The 23,661-nt window shown below is 40.8% G+C and overlaps 1 protein-coding gene across 5 annotated transcripts in view; it reads right to left on the bottom strand.

Annotated features, from left to right (window-relative positions):
• Spire1 (spire type actin nucleation factor 1) overlaps nt 1-23,661 on the bottom strand; it is a 124,385-nt gene that overhangs the window by 52,119 nt on the left and 48,605 nt on the right. For all 5 annotated transcript variants that reach the window (XM_057788428.1, XM_057788431.1, XM_057788430.1 and 2 more), the window contains exons 3-4: nt 11,713-11,946; nt 5,727-5,852 (exon numbers count right to left, since the gene is read on the bottom strand). In XM_057788428.1, coding sequence (XP_057644411.1) covers nt 5,727-5,852; nt 11,713-11,946 — 360 coding nt within the window. The remainder of the gene's footprint in view (nt 1-5,726; nt 5,853-11,712; nt 11,947-23,661) is intronic.

Here is a 23,661-nt window from a genome sequence, read left to right as displayed (position 1 = left end):
ATTATTATGTGTGCGTGTGTGTTAGATGTCTTCCTCTATCAATGGCTACCTTTTTTTTTTTTAAAGCAGGGTTTCTTATAGAACCCAGAATTATTTTATATGACTTACAAAGTTTTCTGTTACTTCTGTGGTGCTGAGGAACAAACACCAGACCATTCATGCTCCCACCAAGCTATATCCCCTTTATTTTTATATGAGTTTGCTTCTTTTTGTTCTAAAGTTTTCAAATGTTCTGTTAATTCACTAGTGTGGGATATTTTTAACTTCTATTTTTAAGATAAGGTCTGAGGGTGGGAGAGATGGCTCAGTGGTTAAGAACACTGGCTCCTCTTCCAGAGGTCCTGAGTCAGTTCCCAGAATCCACATGGTGACTCACAACCATCTGTAATGAGATCTGGAGCCTTCTTCTGGCTTGCAGGCACACACACACACAAACAGAACAATGCATACATAATAAATTTGTAATTAAAAAAGATAAAGTCTTGATAAGATGACCCTGAACTAACTCTATAGTACAAAAAGTCCTTGAATTGGCAATTCTCTTGCCTCAGTCTCCCAAACTCATAAATTAAAAAAAATTAAAAGTACATAATAATTCACAACACTCAATTATTGGCCCTGTCTATCTATTTAACTATCATTGAGGGGTTTCTCCCCACTCTGGGAAAAATGTTACTGGGCATGCACTTGAGAGTCAAAGACTTATACAATCTGAAGAAAATGTATAAGAGTTTGGGTACGAACTTAAAATGTCTGAATGTGCACATACAGCTAAGACTGATACAGAACTAAGGAATGCTGGTTTGCTGAGTACAGCATGATAAAGTCATGCTACTCCATCTTTCTGCATAGGCTTCATGACTTCATGAACCTTTGCAAATCTAACTGTTCCTTCTCTGATGTCAGACATAAGTGAGCAGGAAAAACTCTGTTTGACTGGGGTAGAGGAGGCAACAAAGGTAAAAGATGGAGGAATGACCAAAAGAGGAACCACTAGCCTGGAGCAGAGGTGCTATGACTTCATGTCTGTATCAGCTTTTCAGGGTAAGGAAGGGTAAGAGTATCCCTATTATGCAAGACTGGGGCCCTGGAGTCTAAGTCCCCTTTACTCAGTTTGCTGAAGGCAGCTTTAGGGACACAGCTGAATTTAGGCAAACAAGAGGCCTATGTAGAAGCCTGCAGATAAAAGGAGGAGCTTAGGGAAGGGGGTGCTAAAGAGGTCATGGCTTCTAGCCTGTTAATTCATGAAGACTTCTCTGCTAGACTCGGAGAACCTGAGAACCAAAGACAGGAATGGGGCACTCTGGTCAGAACCAGCCTGTTTTCTCAGAACACGAACACTTCTGAAATTACCTCTACACACCCACTCTTTCCCCTCCCACAGGCCTTCATCCTGGAAACCGGAGAAACCTCAAACTGTCTTAAAGACCATGGCTCTACTCCAAGCCCTCTGAGACCTGTGAAGGGTTGAGCTAGAAGGGCTGCGATCTGGTTTATACTCCACTAGGATCGTTCCAGTTTCCAACTAGAATCTGAGGACACAAAGACACGATTGGTGAGGGTACTATGGATATAATCCAGGTAAGAAATGTTGGTGGTCTGAAATAGTAGGCCATGGCAAGAAGCAGCCTCCTTCAGACGGCACAACAGAAAGAGACAATAATGGACAAAATAGGCAGAGACAACCACAGATAGAGGGAGAAATAAAGACATTAGGAAAGAAGGAGAAGAAACCCAAAGACACAGAGTTGACATCAGGCTGTGAGAAAGAAACAGTGAGTCAGAGACAGAGGGAAGAAGAGAGAAAGTGAAAGTGTATAGGGGTATATCTAACACAGGTTAACTTATTTAAGCAGTCATATGACTAATAAATGGTAGAAACTTACTCAACAACAGTAAAGGAACGTTTTAAAAATTAATAATTAGCCAGGCATGGTAGGGAACCATAGTCAAGGGAATCTCAGTGAATTCAAGTTTAGCCTGGCCTACACGAGCAAGTTCCAGGTCAGTTAGGGCTATACAGTGAGATACTGTCTCAAAACAACAAGAAAATAGAAATTAATTATTATAAAGCAATGGGCTTCATTATGATATTTTTATACAAGCCCCCAGGGTCTTGCTTTGTAGCTTCTGGCTGGCCTAATACTAGCAATGTAGGCCAGGCAGGCTGTGAACCTGCAACAATGCCTGGCTTCCTTTTACTTTCATGTCCTCTCTCTTTCCATTCTAAATTCTATATATGAGAGGACATATGTGATACTTCTCTCTGTGAAACAGAATTATTTTTACCATACTTTAATAAGCTCCTGATAATGTTTTCTTGCAAATGACATAATATCTTTCTTCTTCTTCTTCTTCTTCTTCTTCTTCTTCTTCTTCTTCTTCTTCTTCTTCTTCTTCTTCTTCTTCTTCTTCTTCTTCTTCTTTTTTTTTTTTTTGGTTTTTCGAGACAGGGTTTCTCTGTGGTTGTGGAGCCTGTCCTGGAACTAGCTCTTGTAGACCAGGCTGGTCTCGAACTCACAGAGATCCGCCTGCCTCTGCCTCCCAAGTGCTGGGATTAAAGGCGTGCGCCACCACCGCCCGGCTCTTTCTTCTTCTTAAATGTGTCTACAAGCCCACATGTGGAAGCCAGAGGACAACCTCAGTTATCACCTTCAGGAATGATGTCTACCTCATAAGACAGGGTCTATCATTGGCCTGATGCTCACCAGTTAGACTAGGCTGGCTGGCCAGTAAGTTCCAGGAATCCTCCTATTTCTGCCTTCCCGTCACTAAAATTACAAGCTATACCATCATGCCAGTTCTTTTTTTTTTTTTTTACTCTTTTTAAGATTTTATTTGTTTATTATGTATACTGTGTTCTGCCTGCATATACTCATGCACACCAGAAGAAGGCACCAGATCTCATTACAGATGGTTGTGAGCCACCATGTGGTTGCTGGGAATTGAACTCAGGACCTCTGGAAGAGCAGCAGTGCTCTTAACCACCGAGCCATCTCTCCAGCCCCCATGCGAGTTATTTTTACATAGGTTTTAAAGACCAAACTCCGGTCCCCAAGCTTACTTATGAAACAAGCATTTTACAGACTGAGCTATCTTACAGACCAATTTCTTTCTTCTTTTTAAAAGGACAAGCAAGCAAACTTTACTGAGAAGTACAGAAAGAGCTCCCTAAAACAGGATAGGTACTTAAAAAGAGTTGCCTAATATCTCCTTCACGGCAGAAAGAAATTTTATTTTTTAAAGATTTATTTATTTATTATGGACACAGTGTTCAGCCTCCATGCCTGCAGGCCAGAAGAGGGCACCAGATCTCCCTACTGATGGTTGTGAGCCCCCATGTGGTTGCTGGGAATTGAACTCAGGACCTCCAGAAGAGCAGTCAGTGCTCTTAACCTCTGAGCCATCTCTCCAGCCCCCCAGAAAGAAATTCTTATACATTGTTGATGGGGATGCAAATTAGTTCAGCCAATATGGAAATCAGTATGGAGGTTCCTCAAAAAACCAAGAATAGAATTACCATATGGATTTTACTGTAACACTCCTAGATACATAGCACAGGAAATTAAATGTAACACAATTCAGAGATACTTGAACATCCACGTTTATTGCAGCACTAATTCACAACAGCAAAGTTAGGAATTAACCTGGATGCCCATCAACAGATAAAGGAATAAAGAAAATGTGGTGTATACATACATAACAGAAATAGAATTTAATTCATCCACAGAGACCTTAAAAAATGGATCAGTGTTAGTATCATATCTAAAATTATAAACTGAAAATGATTTGTTTCTTTGAAAAAGGCGTTCTTTTTCGAAACGAAGCTCCTATTTTTGTTTCAGACAGACAAGGACTCATGTGGTTCCAGCTGGCCTTTAATTTATTATGTAGCAGAGGATAGCCCTGAATTCCTGGTCTTCCTGCCTCTACCAGAGTTCCGTCTGAAAAGATCTATTTCTCTGGTACATTGAGCTTTTTCCTATATGAATCCACTTCTGGTATATCGGAGAAGTCGATGCAAACAAGGGCAATCTGTCACCATGGAGACAAGGACTGTCAGTGCACGCTGGGGATGCAAAATGCACTGATTTTTCTAACCCTTAAATTTTATGTACCAAAGCTGGGCATGGGCATGGTAGTTCCCACCTTTAATCTTAGCTCTCTGGAAGTAAATGGCTGTTCAACACCATGAGGGCTCTGGGAACTGAACCCATAAAGAGCTCTTAACCACAGGGCCATCTCTCCAGCCACCTAAAGCAAAATTTAATCAAGAATAAAGAGAAGTTTTTCAAGCTAACAGAATGGAGAGCTAAAAATGCCTACCATTCTTTAAGTTTAAAAATGTTTTCTGAGAATGCTAGTGTTGGAAAATTTTAAAACTCCTTTAACTTGCTATACTAGCCTGAAAAAAATGCTCTGGGAAGGCAAATTCTTAGCTCAGGACAACTCTAAAAAACTCTTGGCTGAGGGCAGGTTCGAGACGTTCACTGAGTACTGCCTGTTTCTGTCTCTAAAGATCTTCAACAACTCAGTCCACTCTTAGCTCCTTGACAGCTTTCCTCTTGGGTCCAGTTTATCAGGCGTGTTTTTTTAGAGGCACAGGTTTCCCTGGCCTGTCACTGGCCCTGCTATGAACAGTACTCAGAAAGAATAGGAGAAAATCTCGAACTGTCCCTGCATCCACAGCTAAGCTTGTGAAATGTGGCTTAGCTGATGGATGTGTCACCTATTTTTTACTAGGGCTACTTAAATCTCACTTGGCAAGAGGCCAGCTTCTCCCTTCTTGCTTGCATACCCCACAGGTGTCTCTTTCTAAATGTTTTAGCCTAGTGCCCCATAGAAGCTCTGCACTCTAGTCATACTGGAACAAGCTCTCTTGGGGCAGATGCCAACAAGTCTTATGTACGATCTCAGTGAATTTTCACAACCATCTCTGCAATATAAAATAGGTCTCTCCTCCCAAATAATCTGGAATGCTTCTCCTTGAACACAACACTTTAAACCTTAGACGTGAACAAACAGTAACTAAACAAAATAGTTGAATTATTCAGATTTTCAGAACAGGAATTCTGGTGTCCTCCACTAAATCTTTTTTTTTTTTTTTTTTTTTTTTTGGCTTTTCGAGACAGGGTTTCTCTGTGGTTTGGAGCCTGTCCTGGAACTAGCTCTTGTAGACCAGGCTGGTCTCGAACTCACAGAGATCCGCCTGCCTCTGCCACCCAAGTGCTGGGATTAAAGGCGTGCGCCACCACCGTCCGGCTTCCACTAAATCTTTAATAAAGTCTACTTCAACTGAACGATGAAAAGAGAGTGTAGCCTTATGGATAAGAATGCCTCCACCTTATCCACAACTTCCTGAAGAAGGTGATAATATGTCCCAAAATGAACAACAGAAGAGTACAGAATGAGGTGAAAAGTCAGTACCACAGGAAACAGATGAAAACAATCTCGACTGGTTATTGCACTTAGAAGGAAGCTTTATGAAAGCTTTTGTTTTATTAAGTAGAGTCAGTGTTAATATTATAGACATGTCTGTTCTATAGTATGTATTCTTGAGAGGTAAGAGGGTCCTGAGTCCACAACTAGCCTGCGTATACAGTAAGACCTTGTCCTTAAAACGGAAAAGAAAACAACAAAGCCCAAACCAAAAAGCACAGAATGGACAATATTGAAAATCGAGGCTACCTATTTCAATGTCTATAAATATTAGGGCTTGTACTCACCTCCTTCGCACTCTTAATTTTGGTCAGAAATGTATGCAGTTCCATGGTTTCTGCAAACAGTGCTCGACATACTGCCTGATAATGATTTGGTGCCTCCGACTCAGCCGGGAGATGAGCGGCACATATCTACAGGAGAAAACAAGGAAATAATGGAATTTGGTTATCACTGGCATTTTAGGTACCATTAAAAGAGACACACCTGTCTACGTGAATTTTTTCTTTTAGATGAAGTTCCATCACCTGAGGTTTATGTACCATAGGACCATGGATAAAGGCCACACAATCATGTGGGAAAATGGTTTAACTAAAAAATACCTAGCAGCAAAGATAAGCTGATTAGAATTAGATCCTATTGGAAAATGATAGGGACACGTGCCAAAGTTTAGTCTGAGAGGAAAAAAAAAGATTTGCTAAATATTGACAAGGTATTTTAAGTGTCATAATTAGTTTCAGCTGTCAACTTGATGCAACACAAACCTGGGAAAAGGTAACCTCAACTGAAGAATTGTCTTGATCACAATGGCCTGTGGCCAAGTCCTTTTCTTTTTTGTTTCTGTTTTTCAAGACTGGTTTCTCTGTGTAGCAGTCCAGCTGTCCTGGAACTCGCTTTGCAGACCAGGCTGGTCTTGAACTCACAGAGCTCCATTTGCCTCTGCCTCCTTAAGGGCTGGAATTAAAGGCGTGTGCCATCACTGCTCAGCTGTGACAAAGTCTTAATTGTGACCACTTTCTTAACTGTGGATTGAGTAGTAGGGCATACGCCACAGTAGGTGGTGCCATTCCCAGGTAGGTGGGTCTGGGTTGTATAAGAAAGCTAGCTAAGTCAGCCAGAGGAAGCAAGCTAGTAAGCAACATTCCTTCATGGTTTCTACCTCTTGTTATTGCCCTGACTTCCCTAGCAATGGATTGTACCCTGTAAAATGAAACAAATCCTTTCCTCTCCAAGTTGCATTTGGCCGTGGTATTTATCGCAGCAATAGAAAGCAACTAGGACAACCAGCTACTGTTTTCTGAGCACTCCTCATGCCAGATACATGTCTGACATGGCGTGTGCACAGCACAATACCATGTACTCTCCAGTATAACCCTGAATCATCCCTGTTTTGTTTTTTATCCACAAGGAGAACCTAAGCATGCTTCTACTAGGTTCTGAAGCCCACACTTGTTCTCTTGTGAAGCCTGGGGAAGTGGGAATGGAGGCTGGAAGAGGAGGGCAGGGAGCCAGCCCTCCAGTGCTGTCTGTCTGGCCCTCATGTCTCAAGATGATGCAAGCTGTAAGAGAGGCAACTTAACATGATGCAAAGTGATCTGGAAACAAATGCACACCAGGTCCTTTATTACACTGCAAAGATAGTCTTTTGGGAGAAATAATAATGTTATGTTTCTAAAAAATAAGATTTATGTATTCATGTTCAATAGTCACATTTTGAAGCACTTCATTTGCAATAAAAAGCTGTTAATGTCTCTTAATAAGTTAGACATTAATATAATTGTTGGAAAGAAATCTGCTATATTTTAACAATTTCTAGAAAGAACAGAGAGAGCTGGGTAAGGTGAATCCAAGCCTATGATCAATCCCACTGCTATGCAGTCAGAGACAGAGAGACCAGGAGTCCATGGTTATCCTCCACGATGTAGTCAGAGGCAGAGACCAGGATTAAGGCCTGCCTGGGCTCCATGAAATACTGTTTTACTAAAAGAGTCAAAAGAAGGTGTGATGTCCACAACAAAGGTCATAGCACTTCAGAGGCAGAGGTAGGAGGAACTCTATTAGTTTGAGGTCAACCTGGTGTATATAGCGAGTTCCAGGCCAGCCAAAGCTACATGAAACCAAGTCTCAAGAAAACAAAACAAACAACAATACCGAATAAAAGACATTCAATGATAGCTGTATTGTTTTCATGTTTCTTAGTTTTTGGGGGTTTTTTTTGGTACCACACAGAAGGTTCTTGTGTTACTTTTTTTGGTGTGTTGACAAAGTACTGAGAAAAACAAAAGAGCAAGGACTAATAATTCTGACTCGTGGCTTCATAGGTTCATAGGTTATAGTCCATGCTCACTTGGCTCTCTTGGTTCCAGGCCTTTGTGTGGTGAGAGGCTGTACACCACGAGGAAAAAATGAGGTAGAGTGATGTGGCTCTATCATGGTGCACAGGCGGCATAGAGACAGGAAGGAGCAGAGAGAACAGCCTTCAAAAGCACCCCCACAAAGGCTGACTTCCTCCAAGGCCAATCCAACTATGATCTCACCAGAGGATTAATCCACTGATGAAGCTATCACAGCACCTTTATGATTCAATCACCTCTTAATAGCACTGTGAGGTGTGAACGAAGCCTTTAACAGGAGCCTTTGTGGGGTTATCCCATACCCAAACTGTAACAGCTCCCTACTCAAATTCAAAATTATTTCCTTAAGATGGGGATCAGACCCAATGCCTGTGCTTGCTAGAGAAGTGCTCTACGCCTGAGCTAAATCCCCAATACTAGAATGTATTTTCTAAGACAGTAATTCAGAATCAAATTGCATAAGATGTTCATCACAAGCAAAATAACGAAAACCACATTTATAAAGACTTATAAACCTGAAGGAGGAGCAAGGGTTCTTTACACAGAGCAATCTCTCCGGGACAGAGAGTATATTCTTTATTCAAGGGGAGCATATGTCTAAATTTGTATGCACAATTTATGTGGCTTTAGCATCAGCAGCAAAGAGCACCAGAATGAGTCAGAAAAATAATTACATATGTGTGTTCATGCTTAATCCCATGTATATTCTCTTTCTTTCCACCATAATCAACAGGCAACGATAAAATATGAAGTTTATATTTATTATATATTCAGAGATCTTGATCACTAAAATTAGACAAATTTTCAAGACCCTACAAGCCCTATCATTTGAATTATTCCAACTTAGCTTAATGTTTTTACATTTAACAATAAAAAGGCAAACATAGTTTGGTGAGATGGTGCAGCAGTAAAGGTGCACTCTGCACATGCCTGATGACCTAAGTGTGGTCCTGGAACTCATGTAAGGGTACAGAGAACTGACTCTACAAGTACTCCTCTGACCATCACACACACACGCATAAGCACACACACATATGTACACATACACATTAATAATTAAAATTTTTAAAAAGACAAAGGGCAGTCATATTTCCTCAGTTAACTCTATGTCTTCTCTTTCAACAAAGCCAATCAGTCATTATTGAGGTTTTCAATGCCCCCACTGAAACCATACAGTCTTGTGTCTGTCTCTATTGTCATATACAACAGATTTTATGATATTTGTATTTCAAAATTTCAAAACCTGTCAAAAGTCTCGGCAATTTCCCCCTTTCATTCAGTTGGAGAAAAAAAAAACAGTCATAGTATTTACAGAGACAGGAAACTGATAGGAATGTTGAATAATAAAGAAACCAAAAAGCAAATAGTTTATGATATTCTCAAACAAAAGTGCCAAAAATAGAATTGGTAAAAGTATAGATTTCCTCCAAACTATAAAATATGTCTTAAGTATACTTTTAATGACATATTTTTCATAGGCATAGTGGCTCAAATCTAAAACATAATAGATGAAATGAATTCATTCCAACTAATAGGTGCCCAAGAATCTTAAAAAGGAAAAATTAATCTACTTAATGCTGCTGAGCAAGAATTCTAAGACTTCCATCATCTTCTACCCTGTAGTGTGGGAGCAGTCTGCTGCTCCTCGGCCACGGTACCAGATGGCTGGATAGACCATGACTCTGTGTGTCCCTTCTTCCTCTATTCTTTGGGCAGCCCCTCCAATGCACACACAGCCAAGCCTGTAGCCACTGTCAGAATATAAATTTTGATTTTTATGCAATACCTTATTCTATTCTTCACATTTGACATTACTATTTATCAGTGGTCTTCACAGAATTATTGGTCTGCCAACTCCAATGTTTAATTAATTAGTTATTAATTAATTTTTGTTTTTAGGACAACAGCCACAAATAGCACAAAATATCTCAGAGTAACTCTAACTAAAGAAGTGGAAGACAAGATCTTTAAATCTTTCAAGAAAGAAATTGAAGACGACACCAGAAAGTGGAAAGATCTCCCATGCTCTTGGGTAGATAGAATTAACATAATAAAAATGGCAATCTTACCAAAAGCAATCTACAGATTCGATACAATGCCCATCAAAATACCAGCAAAATTCTTCACAGACCTCAAAAGAACAGTACTCAACTTCATATGGAAAAGCAAAAAACCCAGGGCAGCCAAAACAATCCTGTACAATAAAAGAACTTCTGGAGGCATCACAATCCCTGACTTCAAACTCTACTACAGAGCTACAGTACTAAAAACAGTCTGGTATTGACATAAAAACAGACAGGAGGACCAATGGAACCAAATAAAAGACCCAGATATTATTAATCCACACATCTATGAACACCTGATTTTTGACAAAGAAGCAAAAAATATCAAATGGAAAAAAAAGAAAGTATATTTAACAAATGGTGCTGGTATAACTGGGTATCAACATGTAAAAGAATGAAAATAGACCCACACCTATCACCATGCACAAAACTCAAGTCCAAATGGATCAAAGACCTCAACAAAAAGTCAGCCACACTGAACCTCATAGAAGAGAAAGTGGGAAGTACACCTGAACGCACTGGCACAGGAGACCACTTCCTAAATATAACCCCAGTCGCACAGACACTGAGAGAAAGAATTAATAAATGGGACCTCCTGAAACTGAAAAGCTTCTGTAAAGCAAAGGACATGGTCAACAAGACAAAACGACAGCCTACAGAATGGAAAAAGATCTTCACTGACCCCACATCAGACAGAGGTCTGACCTCCAAAATATACAAAGAACTCAAGAAACTGGACACCAAAAGAACAAATAATCCAATAAAAAATGGAGTACAGACATAAACAGAGAACTCTCAACAGAGGAATCTAAAATTGCTGAAAAACACTTAAGGAAATGCTCAAGATCCTTAGCCATCAGAAAATGCAAATCAAAACAACTCTGAGATTCCATCTTACAACTGTAAGAACGGCCAAGATTAAAAACACTGATGACAACTTATGCTGGAGAGGCTGTGGGGTACAGGGAACACTCCTGCATTGCCGGTGGAAGTGCAAGCTGGCACAGTCCCTTTGGATGTCAGTGTGGTGATTTCTCAGAAAATTAGGAAACAACCTTCCTCAAGACCCAGTAATACCACTTTTGGGTTTATACCAAAAGGATGCTCAATCATACCACAAGGACATGTGCTCAACTATGTTCATAGCAGCATTGTTTGTCATAGCAGAATCTAGAAACAACCTGAATGCCCCTTGACTGAAGAATGGATAAAGAAAACGTACTATACAGCAGGAAAAAAAATGACATCTTGAAATTTGCAGGCAAATGGATGGAGCTAGAAAAACAACAACAACAACAACAAAAAAAAACCAGTATACAAATCACAATTCCAGAGAACCAAGACAACAAAGAGGACCCTGAGACCTACATGGATCTAATCTACATGGGAAGTAGAAAAAGATAAGATCTCCTGAATAAATTGGGAGCATGGGGACCATGTAAGAGGGTAAAAGGGGAGAGGAAAGACAGGGAGGGGAGCAGAGAAAAATGCAGACCTCAATAAAATCAGTAAAAACAAACTAACAAACAAATTTCTATGGGAAGGCCAAAATAAAAACCCAAACACCAATCAGCTGTGACTGGCACGGCTCAGTCTTCAGGTACAGAACCTGCTCACAGATGCTGTCCATTCCACAGAGGCCAGCTGACAGAATCATGCCCAGTCAGCTGGATGACAGAAAGATAACCAATACCCAACACACCTACAAGTGGCCAAGAGCCATGACCCAGCAAAAGGCCATAGCCAGGCTGCAAACAGTCTGAACTGTTGTCAAATGCTGAGTCACTATGCCACTCTTTTAAACTATGAAACAATGATTCACAGAGGGACAGTACTAAAGTGAACTGTGGCTTTACCTTCATGACATCTTGATAGGACCGAATAGCTGAGATGTTTCTCTTTTCTCCATCTTCATCCTCGGGGCCTTCATCTGCAGCCTCATATCCCTCATCGTGGTTACCATCAGCCTCCACAGTGTTGGCCATTTGGTCGATGAGCTGCTCTAGAGGAGGGCTCAGCTCCCTCTCTTCATTTTCCTTCAAGCCATAGTCCAATGCTTTATAAATAATAATTCCCAGGGATTCAATAACCTACGGATATTAAAGATGGTGGTGAATGGAGGTAACTGACGACTCTAAAGACTACAAGACATGAAATGTTCATGATTTCAGACATAACTAATATTTGAGAAGAAATTTAAAAATTTTTACCAGCACATGTATTTAAAAATTTGAAAACAGCAATTTTTGTGTGATTTCAAAACATATCCACAAACCTTTTTCATATTTTCGTAAATTTATACTAGATGTTAAGATCAGTATTTTCCACTCATCACACACACACTCACTCACACACACACGCACACATGAATACTGACTAAGCTGACTTGCAGTATTTTCCAAAAAATTTTATTTCAATGTTTAGAGACTTCATAGATCTCCCAAAGTAGCTGAGACTTAAAAATTCAGTTCTAAGTAGCAATTCACTTAAGCCCAAATAACAAGAAATATCTTCATATCAATATACAGATTGCTCAATGAGTTCCACTCACTGGAAACACATCTATCTCAAATGGAACAAACAAATGGGAGATTCATTTATTTTTTTAAATCCAGAGTTTGCAATGAAAGACAAGAGAATCCTCCATGTGGCCGCCTCCATCCATGCGAACCTGACTTGTGAAGAGTGGGCCCACCATCAACAGCGCCCTGACAAGTGCTCCAGACATGGCCAGCAGGAGAACTCTAGATTATCCCTCAACACTGCCTAAATCATAAACGCAGTGCCTGAATTTTACTTTATAACACCAACAGCACTATTCCTTCCATCTTAGCTCTTCTCCTTTAAAAGAAAATAATAGAGTCAACACCACCAAAGACTTAGAATTAAATGACCCTTATCAACAGTCATCTGGTTCAAGGAAAATCATTTTTGGTGATTTTTCTGTAAAATGGATACTAGTAACATTTACATATCATGAGCTCTTGCAGGCATTAAATGCATGATTATGTACAAATGTACTGTTCTTCCCCTCTTTCCTACATTCACTTGTTTCCAATGTTTATCCCGTTACCAACTTCATTTCCTTTATTCTACTTTTTTCAATGAAGTGATTTTTAAAAAATAATCTGTATAGTATTTTTTAATGCAAGAGTTGTAAGACGAGTTAAACACAGTAGCACTGATGTCACATATACAATAGCCTGTAAAAGCATTCACACAATTACTTAACAACCTCTACAAAATCTCAAAGTTTTATTATCAGAGGAAATAATACAAGCATTTAAAATACATATAATATTACTTAAAAGGTTTTTAAAAAATTTTTATTTTATGTATATGAGTATTCTATGGACTTTACGCCAGAAGAGGGCACCCCATTACAGATGGTTGTGAGCCACCATGTGGTTGCTGGGAACTGAACTCCGGACTCTGGAAGAGCAGTCAGTGCTCTCAACAGCTCAGTCATCTCTCCAGCCCCATTACTTAAAATTCTTAACTTCTAATTTTGAGGCAATGAAACTATTTTTTAAAAAAGACTTCTGTGTAAGGTTGCAGATTAGAGGCTGCCTCTGTGGCACGATGAAGGGAGAAGAGTCAAGATACGACAGAATGGATTGCTCCAAAGAGACAGAGCAGCTAAGCATCAGGAACGCACCCCAGGAGGAGCAGGTCAGTAGAAAGTGGAGGGACAGAACGATGTGGGGAGGAGTATACGGAGGGGAGATTCGGAAAGTCCTCCATACTTGAAGAAGCCTGGGAGCAGCTGCCATTTAGTGTAGGACTCGCCACTGATAGCAGCTGCTGGGCTAGAACACATGGCACCTAACGTAAGGACTTGGGGTCAGAAAAAGATGGACGGATCCTAGAAGGGGTGGTCTGCAAGGTCATGGAATGTGGCAGCCTAAGGCTGCATCTTACTCTACCATCATCCCAGAGTGACTTACCTGAAGGGAAAACTCAACCTACCCAAAGCCCAAGCTGACAACTTGGGAGCACAAGCACTAGAAGTAAGACAGGTGGAGAGACTCCGCAAGGACAAAGACAGCCTCAGCAAAGACAGTGGAAGCCGGAAGCACCCAGAGGCAAAAGGAAGTACAAGCCATCCACTGTCCCCACTTCCTCAGAATCTTGGACACTAGAACTCATGTATCCAAAAAAGTGGGGACCTGGCAAACCACAGAGAAGCAGTAGCTGGTAGATGGTGGCAAGAAATTAAAAGAGCCATCCCAAGTTCTGAAAGAGGAAATTATTAACTAATTCTGACACAAATTCTTGGCAGGAACAACATTCTGTTCAGTCTGTTTGGCAAACACCAAGCAGCATAAATGCAAAACCAAACAAGCATAGAAACAAACAAAAATTGAATTTAGACATGCATTTTCAAATTAACAAAAAAAAAAAAATCAAAGAAAAATCATTCTGAAAGAAGCTAGTAGGGGAGCAGCCATCTTACTAATGGGGTAAGGAGAGGAAGGGCAGCAGATTCAGAAACGTGAAGACTCCAGGAAAGCACTGTCTGCAGAGACAAATGTTATGCAGGTCCAGAGGCTAGTCACCTTATCTTGGACTAACATTAGCCCCCTGGATAGTCCACCTTGTCCACACCTGTGTGCATCTGTACTAGCATCCTGAGTCATAAATAAAAACCCTTGGAATCTACTGATTTAGCAGGTCCATTGGCTTCCACCAGCCCCAAAGCTCAGAATGTCATCAGACATTCCTTGAGGCCTACAGAAGTCTCCCTCATCTTGCTGTACCTGCCTCTCTGATGTATCCACCAATGTCCTGTAAAATGTCATGAAACTTGTTCTGGCTCCTGGGCCCTGGTCACTCAAATGGCTCCAGAATTAACTATCTCTTATTCTCTTTAGGGTGAGAACTGTGTTTTTTGCATCAATAGAAAGCATTCAACCAGATGGAAGCAAAATATTCAGTGCCTCAAGGAAAACAACAACAAAACCAACCAAACCTATACTTTATACTCCATACGGTTACCCTTCAAAAGTGAAAGAGACTTTCTCAGAAGCCTTGCTTAATACAATGCCTAAGTGCTAGCCTGGGGAGTGGGGGATAATTCTTTAGGAAGGAAGAAAATAAGTCAGAAACTCAGATCTCTATGAAAGAAACCCATTGAAGAAAGAATTAGGGTCAAGTAAAAACTTTTATTCTAACTATTAACAAATACCAGTTTAAAAGAACAACTGCCATACTAATTATGTGATATATATATATCCTGTGTAGCATGTATATGCCTGATGTAAGCCAGAACTAATATAAGGGATAGGAGGAAGAACTGGGATTACCTTGATAGGACAGGTCTTTTGTCCTGCCTACAATGCAGATGGAATAGTGTTCCAGGAAACTGGGCTTGAATTGTAAATGCACACTGCAAATTTTAGGGCAGACACGTTAGAGAACAACAGCAAAATAAGTAGAAATGGTTGCTAAGAAAGGTGAGAAAACACAATCATGTAAAATGTTCCTTTAAAATCACAAAAGGCAGACAGTCCATGGAATGCAAAAGAGAGGAACAGAGAACAAAGGTTTAAAAAAATAGAAAACAAATGTAGTAGATGTTAATACAACTCTATCAGCAGTAATTCTGGGCATCAATAGTCTACATCCTTCAAATATGAGTCTAAAGGTGAACTGAAAACCAGTATATTGTCTAAAAGAAGCCCTCTTAAAGGAACGGAGACAAACTAAGCTGATACTAATCCAGTAAGAACAGGAATACTCCATGACTCTGCTTTGTGACTCTCTGTGGCTCATTCAGACTGTGAACTGTTATGAACACATCTTAATTCTTCAACAAGGAGACTGAGCTCATTGAAAGCAAAAATCCCTCTAGACTTCATCATCATATGTTCAACTGTTTTATGAGCAGTAGGAACTTAACAGTTAATGAACAAAGTCAGTAAGATAAAAATTCCTTCCATTCATGTATGCAAGGTTTATGTTTAGGTAAGTACCTTATGGTCATAGATAGGATTACCTGTCACTTCAATCTCTGTCCTCCCAACTGACCACCACACGGATGGCCCAACCTGATATGGTCTGAAACATCCTGGAGGATTTCCGACCCAAGAGTAAACAGCATCTGGTCCATTTAAACATTCCAGAACTGTTAGTCTTAAGTCTGACTTCGTCTGAGTCACAGGTATCTTTAAATGTAAGTCGGCCTCTTAGAGATGCAGGCATAACACAGCTGGGCTTATTAGACAGGCATGCACACCAGGAGGCTCTTCCCTTTGCTAGGAATGAAGGACCCTAAAGAAGTCTGTAAGCAGTTCTGCAGTCCTGAGCTGGGACAACAGGTGACCACCAGAAAAACTACTGAAAATTTCAGAGTATTTGGACACCTAACTGGACATAGCAGCTCCTATATACAACTACTTAAAATTAACCTTAGAAGAACGCTGGCCAAATAGTATGGAAACATTTTAAAAGCACACTCAGCCACCTGTAGCTCTGACTCCAAGTGCACTTGATGTCTCTGGCCTCCACAGGCACAAGCACTTATGTATACATACCCCTACAAATAATCAAAAACAAAATAAATATTAAAAAGTAAAATGGGTAAGTATGTGGCCTCCTCATCAAGGATAAAGCAGATGGCTACGGGCACATAAAAAGAAGCTGTTTTCCAGGCAGTGGTGGTTCACAACTTTTAATTCCAGCTGCCTGGCGGAGGGTGGTGGGGTGGTGGTGGATCTCTGAGTTGGAGGCCACTCTGGTCTACAGAGTGAGTTCCAGGATGGCCAGGGCTACACAGAGAAACCCTGCCATAAAAAACTAAACAAACATTTTTAAAAAAAAGTACACTGTATAATTTTCAAAGGAACTTCAAGTAAAAATGAGACACTACTATATCCCTTTACTAGAAAGGCCAAAGCTGACAGCAACAAGTGCTAATAAGATGTAGAATAATTGGAACTGTTTTTTTTTTTCTCTTTTTTTCCCCGAGACAGAGTTTCACTATGATGCTATAGCTGGCCTCAAGTTATCCTTCTTCCTCGACTAGGAAGTGGCTGAATCTACAAGTGCATGCCAGCTCACCAGCTATGACCAACAGGAACTCTTATCCATTGACGCTGGGAATGTAATATGGCATGTTCACCATGCCATGCCCACAGTTCAGCAGTTTCTTACATAAGCAAACATCTTCTTACCATATGATCCAGCAATTACATTCAAATAAACTGAACATTTCTATCCACATAAAACAATCAAGACATGAAATATTGACAACAATTTTGTTCACAATTGTCCAAACACAGACAAGACAACCTTGAACAAATAAGTGGACAAGGGATTTGTAGCACACAGAGACAAAGGAAAATGAGTCACAGATAAAAAAAAAAAAAAAAAAAAAAAACCCAGCTCAGGCTGGGTACAGCTAAATGAGGCCTGAGCCAAGCAATCAAAAAGTCTATCAAGGCCGGGCGGTGGTGGCGCACGCCTTTAATCCCAGCACTCGGGAGGCAGAGGCAGGTGGATCTCTGTGAGTTCGAGACCAGCCTGGTCTACAAGAGCTAGTTCCAGGACAGGCTCCAAAACCACAGAGAAACCCTGTCCCGAAAAACCAAAAAAAAAAAAAAAAGTCTATCAAGTTCAAAACAACTGTACAAAATGTAAGCCTTTAATGATTTTACTAGATAAAGCAGACAATTTGATAGGCTATCGTTGTATCATTCTAACCATGTCACACTCTGGAGGATATAAACAGTGGTTGCCAGGGCTCAGGGGAAGGGAGGCGGTGAAGCACCAGAGGTTTTAGGATGAGGAAAGTACTCCATCAAGTAGTACATCTACAGGACACAGTAAAGGGAGGCATGTCATTATGTATGTGCCAGGACCCAAAAAATGTACAACACAAAGACTGAACCCTAATATACTATGGACTTCCATCAATAACAATATACCAACATTGGTTCTTCAGCAATAGATTACGCAGAACATTATGGGACGAGGAGAGGACTGTGTGGGGACTCTTATGCTCTGAGAGAAAGAAGCCTACTGGCTGGAATAAATACACAGAAGCTGTGGCTTAAAAAGCACGGTGGCAAAGAACAAATTAGAAATCAGCCCAAACAGCATTTCTCTTTGTTTGCTGTCTTAGCAAAGAGGCAGTAGCAGGTGATGCTGAGCGCAGGTCCCTCCACTCCTACCTCTGCCCATGACTCTCACTGAGAAGCCAGTCGGTCAGGAAGCCAGCCTGCAGCATGGCTTTCATTTATTTATTTACTATAAAAGCATCATGTGATGCTTTGAATGTTTTGTTTAGGTTTAATGTCAACTCCACATGGTAAAATTCCTGTCTGTGTCTCCAGTTGAACAGAGTAGTACAAACCCTCCAAGTTTAAGAAGAGGGTGAGCTAGAGGAGGAAAACAAGGAGGGAGGACTGGGGAAAGAAGAGGGAAAGACAGAGTAAACAACAGGCACTTTGCAAACCACCTTCAATTCTAAACGACTAGAGAGGGAATGAAATATGGAGAAAGAACAGCCACAGACCGCGAGCTATAATGGAATATCGCCATGCTTCCATCAACACCTGGGTAGAGCTGGTCTCACTTCTTACAGCAAAACCACTTCCACCCCAAACAATCTTAAGCTAAGGCCTAGTTAAGTTTAAGCACTGGTATAAAATCCAAACAGTTAAAAGAGGAAAAATGATAGCACACATGCATCTGTAACATGATTAGTCACACTTAGATTCATCTCTTAGAAGTCTAGTGGCTTTCAAATGTAACTTCCATTTGTGTGTGTGGACACATGTATGTTGTATGTACATACTTATGTGTGTGTCTGAGAGCACAAGTAAATATGTGTTCATGTGAAGCCCAGAGGTTATAAGTGTCTTCCTCAAGCATTCTCTGCCTCATGTTTTAATTTTAATTACTTGCATATGCATATATAAGAGCATGAGAATGGGGCACACACATGCCACATGGTTGTACATGTGGAGGTCAGAGGACAACTTCCAGAAGTCAGTTTTCTCCTTCCACTGGGGACTCCAGGGATAGAACTCAGGTCATCAGGCTTATATGGAAGAACTTTTGCCTACTTAGCTATCTTACGGGGCCTTCATCTTGGTTTTTATTTTTTTATTTTTGTGTAATAGGGTATTTCACTGGAGCTGGTTCAGCTAGACTGGCTGACCTGTTGGCCTCTCCTCCAGGGCTAGAATGTGCTAACACTGCATGTGAGTGCTGGGGATCAAAGTCAGATCCCATACTTGCACGCTCTATGGGTGGGATCAGAGACTGTCTCTGAGTGTCTGCTTCTCAGACTCCTAATCTATATCTGAGACAGCAATGATTTTAAATATACTTGAAAGATGACTGTGGAATCATGCAATTAGGATTATCCTAAAATGAAAATGCTGGAGGAATCATGTGACAAATCTCCAAGTGACAATCAAAGCCTAGATTCCTACAAAGACTCTGGGAATCACTGAAAACAGGAACAAAAACACCTGTGCTGGAGCCCCCACACTCTCAGGGAAAGTTACAGATGAGGATCCAAAACTCACTGACTCTCATCTAGCCTTGGAGATGGCAAGCAGATAGCTTCTACCAGTGTTGAGCCAGGAATGGAAGCTGATGTCACCACGGCAGATGCCTAAGTCAACATTAAAAGGGGAAGGGGAATGGAACAACAGTGGGTCCAAAGGAAGGAGGAAGAATGAACAAGACTTTTCAATGTTTTCAACGTAGGAAGAAGAAGTCCAAGTGAGTCTTAGTTTTAGCTTGTGCTAGTAGAGACTGTGGTGGCGTTTTGGTCAGTTCAGACACCTGCAGGGACTACAGTCCTAGACCTTAGGTAGGCAACTGTGTGACCTAAACTAACTATAAAGTCATATGAGAGTCTAAGGAGAAATCATAGGGAAGGAACTAAATGCTGAACCCCCAGCTAGAGGCTAAAAAGCCCAGGACCAAATTACAAAGGAGGGGCAGGAGCAGAGGGAGTGAGAGGATGAAATAAGGACAGCCACAAAATCAGAGAGAGAGTATCTGTGTGCTGAGTGTGGTCCAGAGGGAGGGGTGTGTGTGTGTGTGTGTGTGTGTGTGTGAGACAACTAGGTATTAGGTCTGGAAATAGTGAAGTAGGGAGGAAAAAGTTGAAGACAATGGGAAGACAAAAGTCAGGATTACTGAAATGATCAGGTGGCCAATTCTATCTCCCAAACAGTTTAGGGACTGCCCCCCACCGCAAAAAAAAAAAAAAAAAAAAGCAAGCAAACACTTTCCCTGAAGTAGATTTGACCTGTTTGTGTGGTTTTGGTGCAGTAATGAGGGCATTAAACACAGAGCTGGAGCTTCAAGGGCTGGCCCAGGTGCTTTTGTTAAGTGATGAAAAGTCTATTTGCACATACATGGTACTTACTCCTTGACTAACACTAGAGGACTTTCTAGATCAACATATCATTCACATGTCTTTCAAAGCCATTTACAAGTTGTCCCCAGACTCTCAGTGTCCCAGTGTACATCAGTTGGAGCACTTTCCCTGGGTTGTACTTTCCATTTTGACTCACAGTATCCTCTGTTGTTGCCTTCACCTAACATTTTGTCTGACAAATCCCTTCAAAAGCAGTGTTGGGGGAGGATAAGAACAAAAGGAACTTTCATATTTGCTACTGTGAACAGGAAATAATATAACTACAGCTATATTGTAAAATGTCTAGCCAGGCGGTGGTGGCGCATGGCTTACCTTTAGGAGGCAGGTGGATCTCTGAGTTCGAGGCCAGCCTGATCTACAAAGTGAATTTCAAGACGGGCTCCAAACCAAAAGTCTAACAATTTCTTTTAAAAGTCAAACATATTTGCCACACTAAGTACCAATTACATTTCTAGCTATTTACTGTTTTAGGATTTCTATTACTGTGATAAAAACACTATTACTGACTGCCGTGCTCCTTTAATCCCAGCACTTGGGGGACAAAGGCAGGCAGATCTCTGTGAGTTCAAGGCCAGCCTGGTCTATAGAGCTAGTTCCAGGACAGCTAGAGCTGTTACACAGAGAAATCCTGTCTGGGAACAAAAAAAAAAAAAAAAAACAACCCAGAAACAAACAAAAAAAAAAAACAACAAAAAAAAAACCAAACAGACAGACAGACAGACAAAAACACAAAAACCCACCATTACCAAAAGCAAGTAGGAAAGAAGGGGGTTTATTTCACTGACGCTTCCCACACTGGGCTGGTTGGGTCCTCCCACATCAACCACCAACCAATGCCCACAGACTGGACTACAGCCAATCTGGATAGGGACAATTTCTCATTTAAGGTTCCTCCCCCAGATAACGCTAGCTTCCTTAAGTTGGCAAAAAAACCAAACAGGATATTTACCCAAGAGCAGTAAACATGTATGTCTATAAAAAGATTTATACAGAGCAGGCACAGCAGGGCACAATTTTAATCCTAGCAGTTGGAAGGCACAGGCAGAGACAGGTACATGTCTGAGTTCAAGGCCAGCCTGGTCTATGTAGCAAGATCTAGGACAGCCAGGACTACATAGAGAGATCATGTCTCCAAACAAACAAGCAAAGACTCACATACGTTGGGGAGACGGCTGAGCCGGTAGAGTGTTTGCCAACAGGAGGACCTGTGTTTGATCCCCAGAACTCACATAAGAAAGTAGTAGCACATACCTGTAACTCCTGTGTTCCTATAGCATGATGGGAGGCAGAAACAAGAGTGCCTAGAAGCCCTCAGGTCAGCTAGCACAGGGGTAAACAGCAAAGTGCCCTATCTCAAAGAGGAAGGCAACAACCAACACCCAAAGTTGTCCTATGACCTCTACGTGCACACACATCATACACAAGGATTTTTAAAAGACTCATACATACATGCTCATAATAGACACATATTGTAAACAACCTAACTATTCAACAATATAAACAAAGGAACATTATATAATAGTGTTGTGGGAACTTGATCTGACGGCCAATTGTATTGAGGTAGCTTTGGCCTAATGGCATGGTCTTCTCTGGGGATATATAACCCGAATTCTCAAATAAAAGGTGAGGGTGGGGCGAAGGACAGACACTCTCTTGGATGTAGGCAAGCTGGCAGTGAGCCACAGGCACACATGTGGCAGGTGGCTTGGTTTTCGTCCCCTTCTGAAATGAGCGGCAGCAGAAATGGGGATGGTGTATCAGCTGGAGCTGCAGCAGCAGCAGCTGTGTCCTGTATTGTGAGTGTACTTCACCTGTTCATAAATCTGACTGGATCACAGTTTCCTCCCTCTCTACCTTGATGCCCAATGTGGGGTGCCAAAATGTTGTTGCTGTTTTTACTCTTTACTCTTGGGGGTCCACCACCCAGCAACCAAATAACTCACACAGAGAGACTTATTATTACTTATAAATGCCCAGCCTTAGCTTAGCTTGTTTCTAGCCAGCTTTTCTTAAATTAACCTGTCTACCTTTTGTCTATGGGCTTTTTCTTTTTCTTACTTCTGTGTATCTTACCTTCACTCTTACTCTGAGGCTAGCCTTGCTCTCTCTTGCTCCTTCTTCCTTCTTCCCAGATTTCTCCTCCTATTTATTCTCTCTGCCTGCCAGCCCCACCATCCTTTTTCCTGCCTTGCTATTGGCCATTCAGCTCTTTAGTAAACTATGTAGTGTTTTAGACAGGCAAAGTAATACAGCTTCACAGAGTTAAACAAATGTAACATAAAATAATGCAACATATCTTTGCATTATTAAAACAGATGTTCAACAGTATAATGAAATGTAACACATCTTAAAATAATATTCTACAACACAACGGAATACTAGGCTGCAGACAAAAGAGAACACATTACTATAGAATGTGATAATATAGCTGCAAAATGTTGCTGATGAAGAGTTGCAAAAATTGTTCCTGAATCAAAACTAAGAACAAAGAAACAACCCAGCAGCAACAGTAAAGGTGGTATAAAATGCACATCCTGCATGATTCCATATACAGGAAATTGGAGCTCCAAAGATAGATAACTTTCTGTGGTGAAGAAATGATTCAGATAGCATTTATGCAAGACTACAGATTTGTTTATATGTCAAACTATCTAAATTAGCAGTATTGTTATTACATTTAAAATTTCTGTGCCTCAAGATTTGTTTTCAGGCAGGGCCTTATCTTGGTAGCCTAGACTGGCCTGGAACTCACTCTGCAGTACAGGCTGGTCTTGTACTTTCTATAGTCTCCTGCCTCAACCTTGCAAGTGTTGGGATTGCAGGCATGAGCCACAGATCCTGGCTCTCGAGATTGCTGAAAACCAGCTGAGTGAGTTAACTCTACTGTGAAGAGGACACTGAACCAGGAATCATGAGATGGGATTCCACCGGCTATCTGATGTGTGACCTCAGACCAACCACTCAATCCAGGTGATACTATTTAGCTTACACCAGCATTAATAAGTATGATGAATAATAAACACAGAATTAAAACATGAAAAACTACAGATACAATACTTTAGTTTTGATTAAGAGAAAGGTTAAGTAAAATTCTTTTCAAGTAGGTGTTAAACTAAATTATTCTGTAAAGAAGAACAACATTAGCAACCCAGCTGTCATCATGAGACCCTGCCTGACCTCTCTGAAGAAATACTCAAGTTTAGAACTGGTTCTCTCCTTCAGTTGGAAAAAACAAAAGACAAATAAACAAAAAGACCCAAACAGGCTTTAATCTGGAGAAGAAACAAATACAATGAAATCTGAACACTGCTGAGAAAAAGGAACTTTCCACTACTGAGAAGGGTTATAAATATACATTACTGATCAGTAATGAAGCCTGATTAAAATGCATGCATGGTGT

This window comes from Chionomys nivalis, chromosome 14 (genome assembly GCF_950005125.1).
Source record: "Chionomys nivalis chromosome 14, mChiNiv1.1, whole genome shotgun sequence".
Taxonomy (NCBI): domain Eukaryota; kingdom Metazoa; phylum Chordata; class Mammalia; order Rodentia; family Cricetidae; genus Chionomys; species Chionomys nivalis.
Note: the sequence above shows the minus strand (reverse complement) of the source record. Positions and strands in the feature narration are given on the sequence as shown.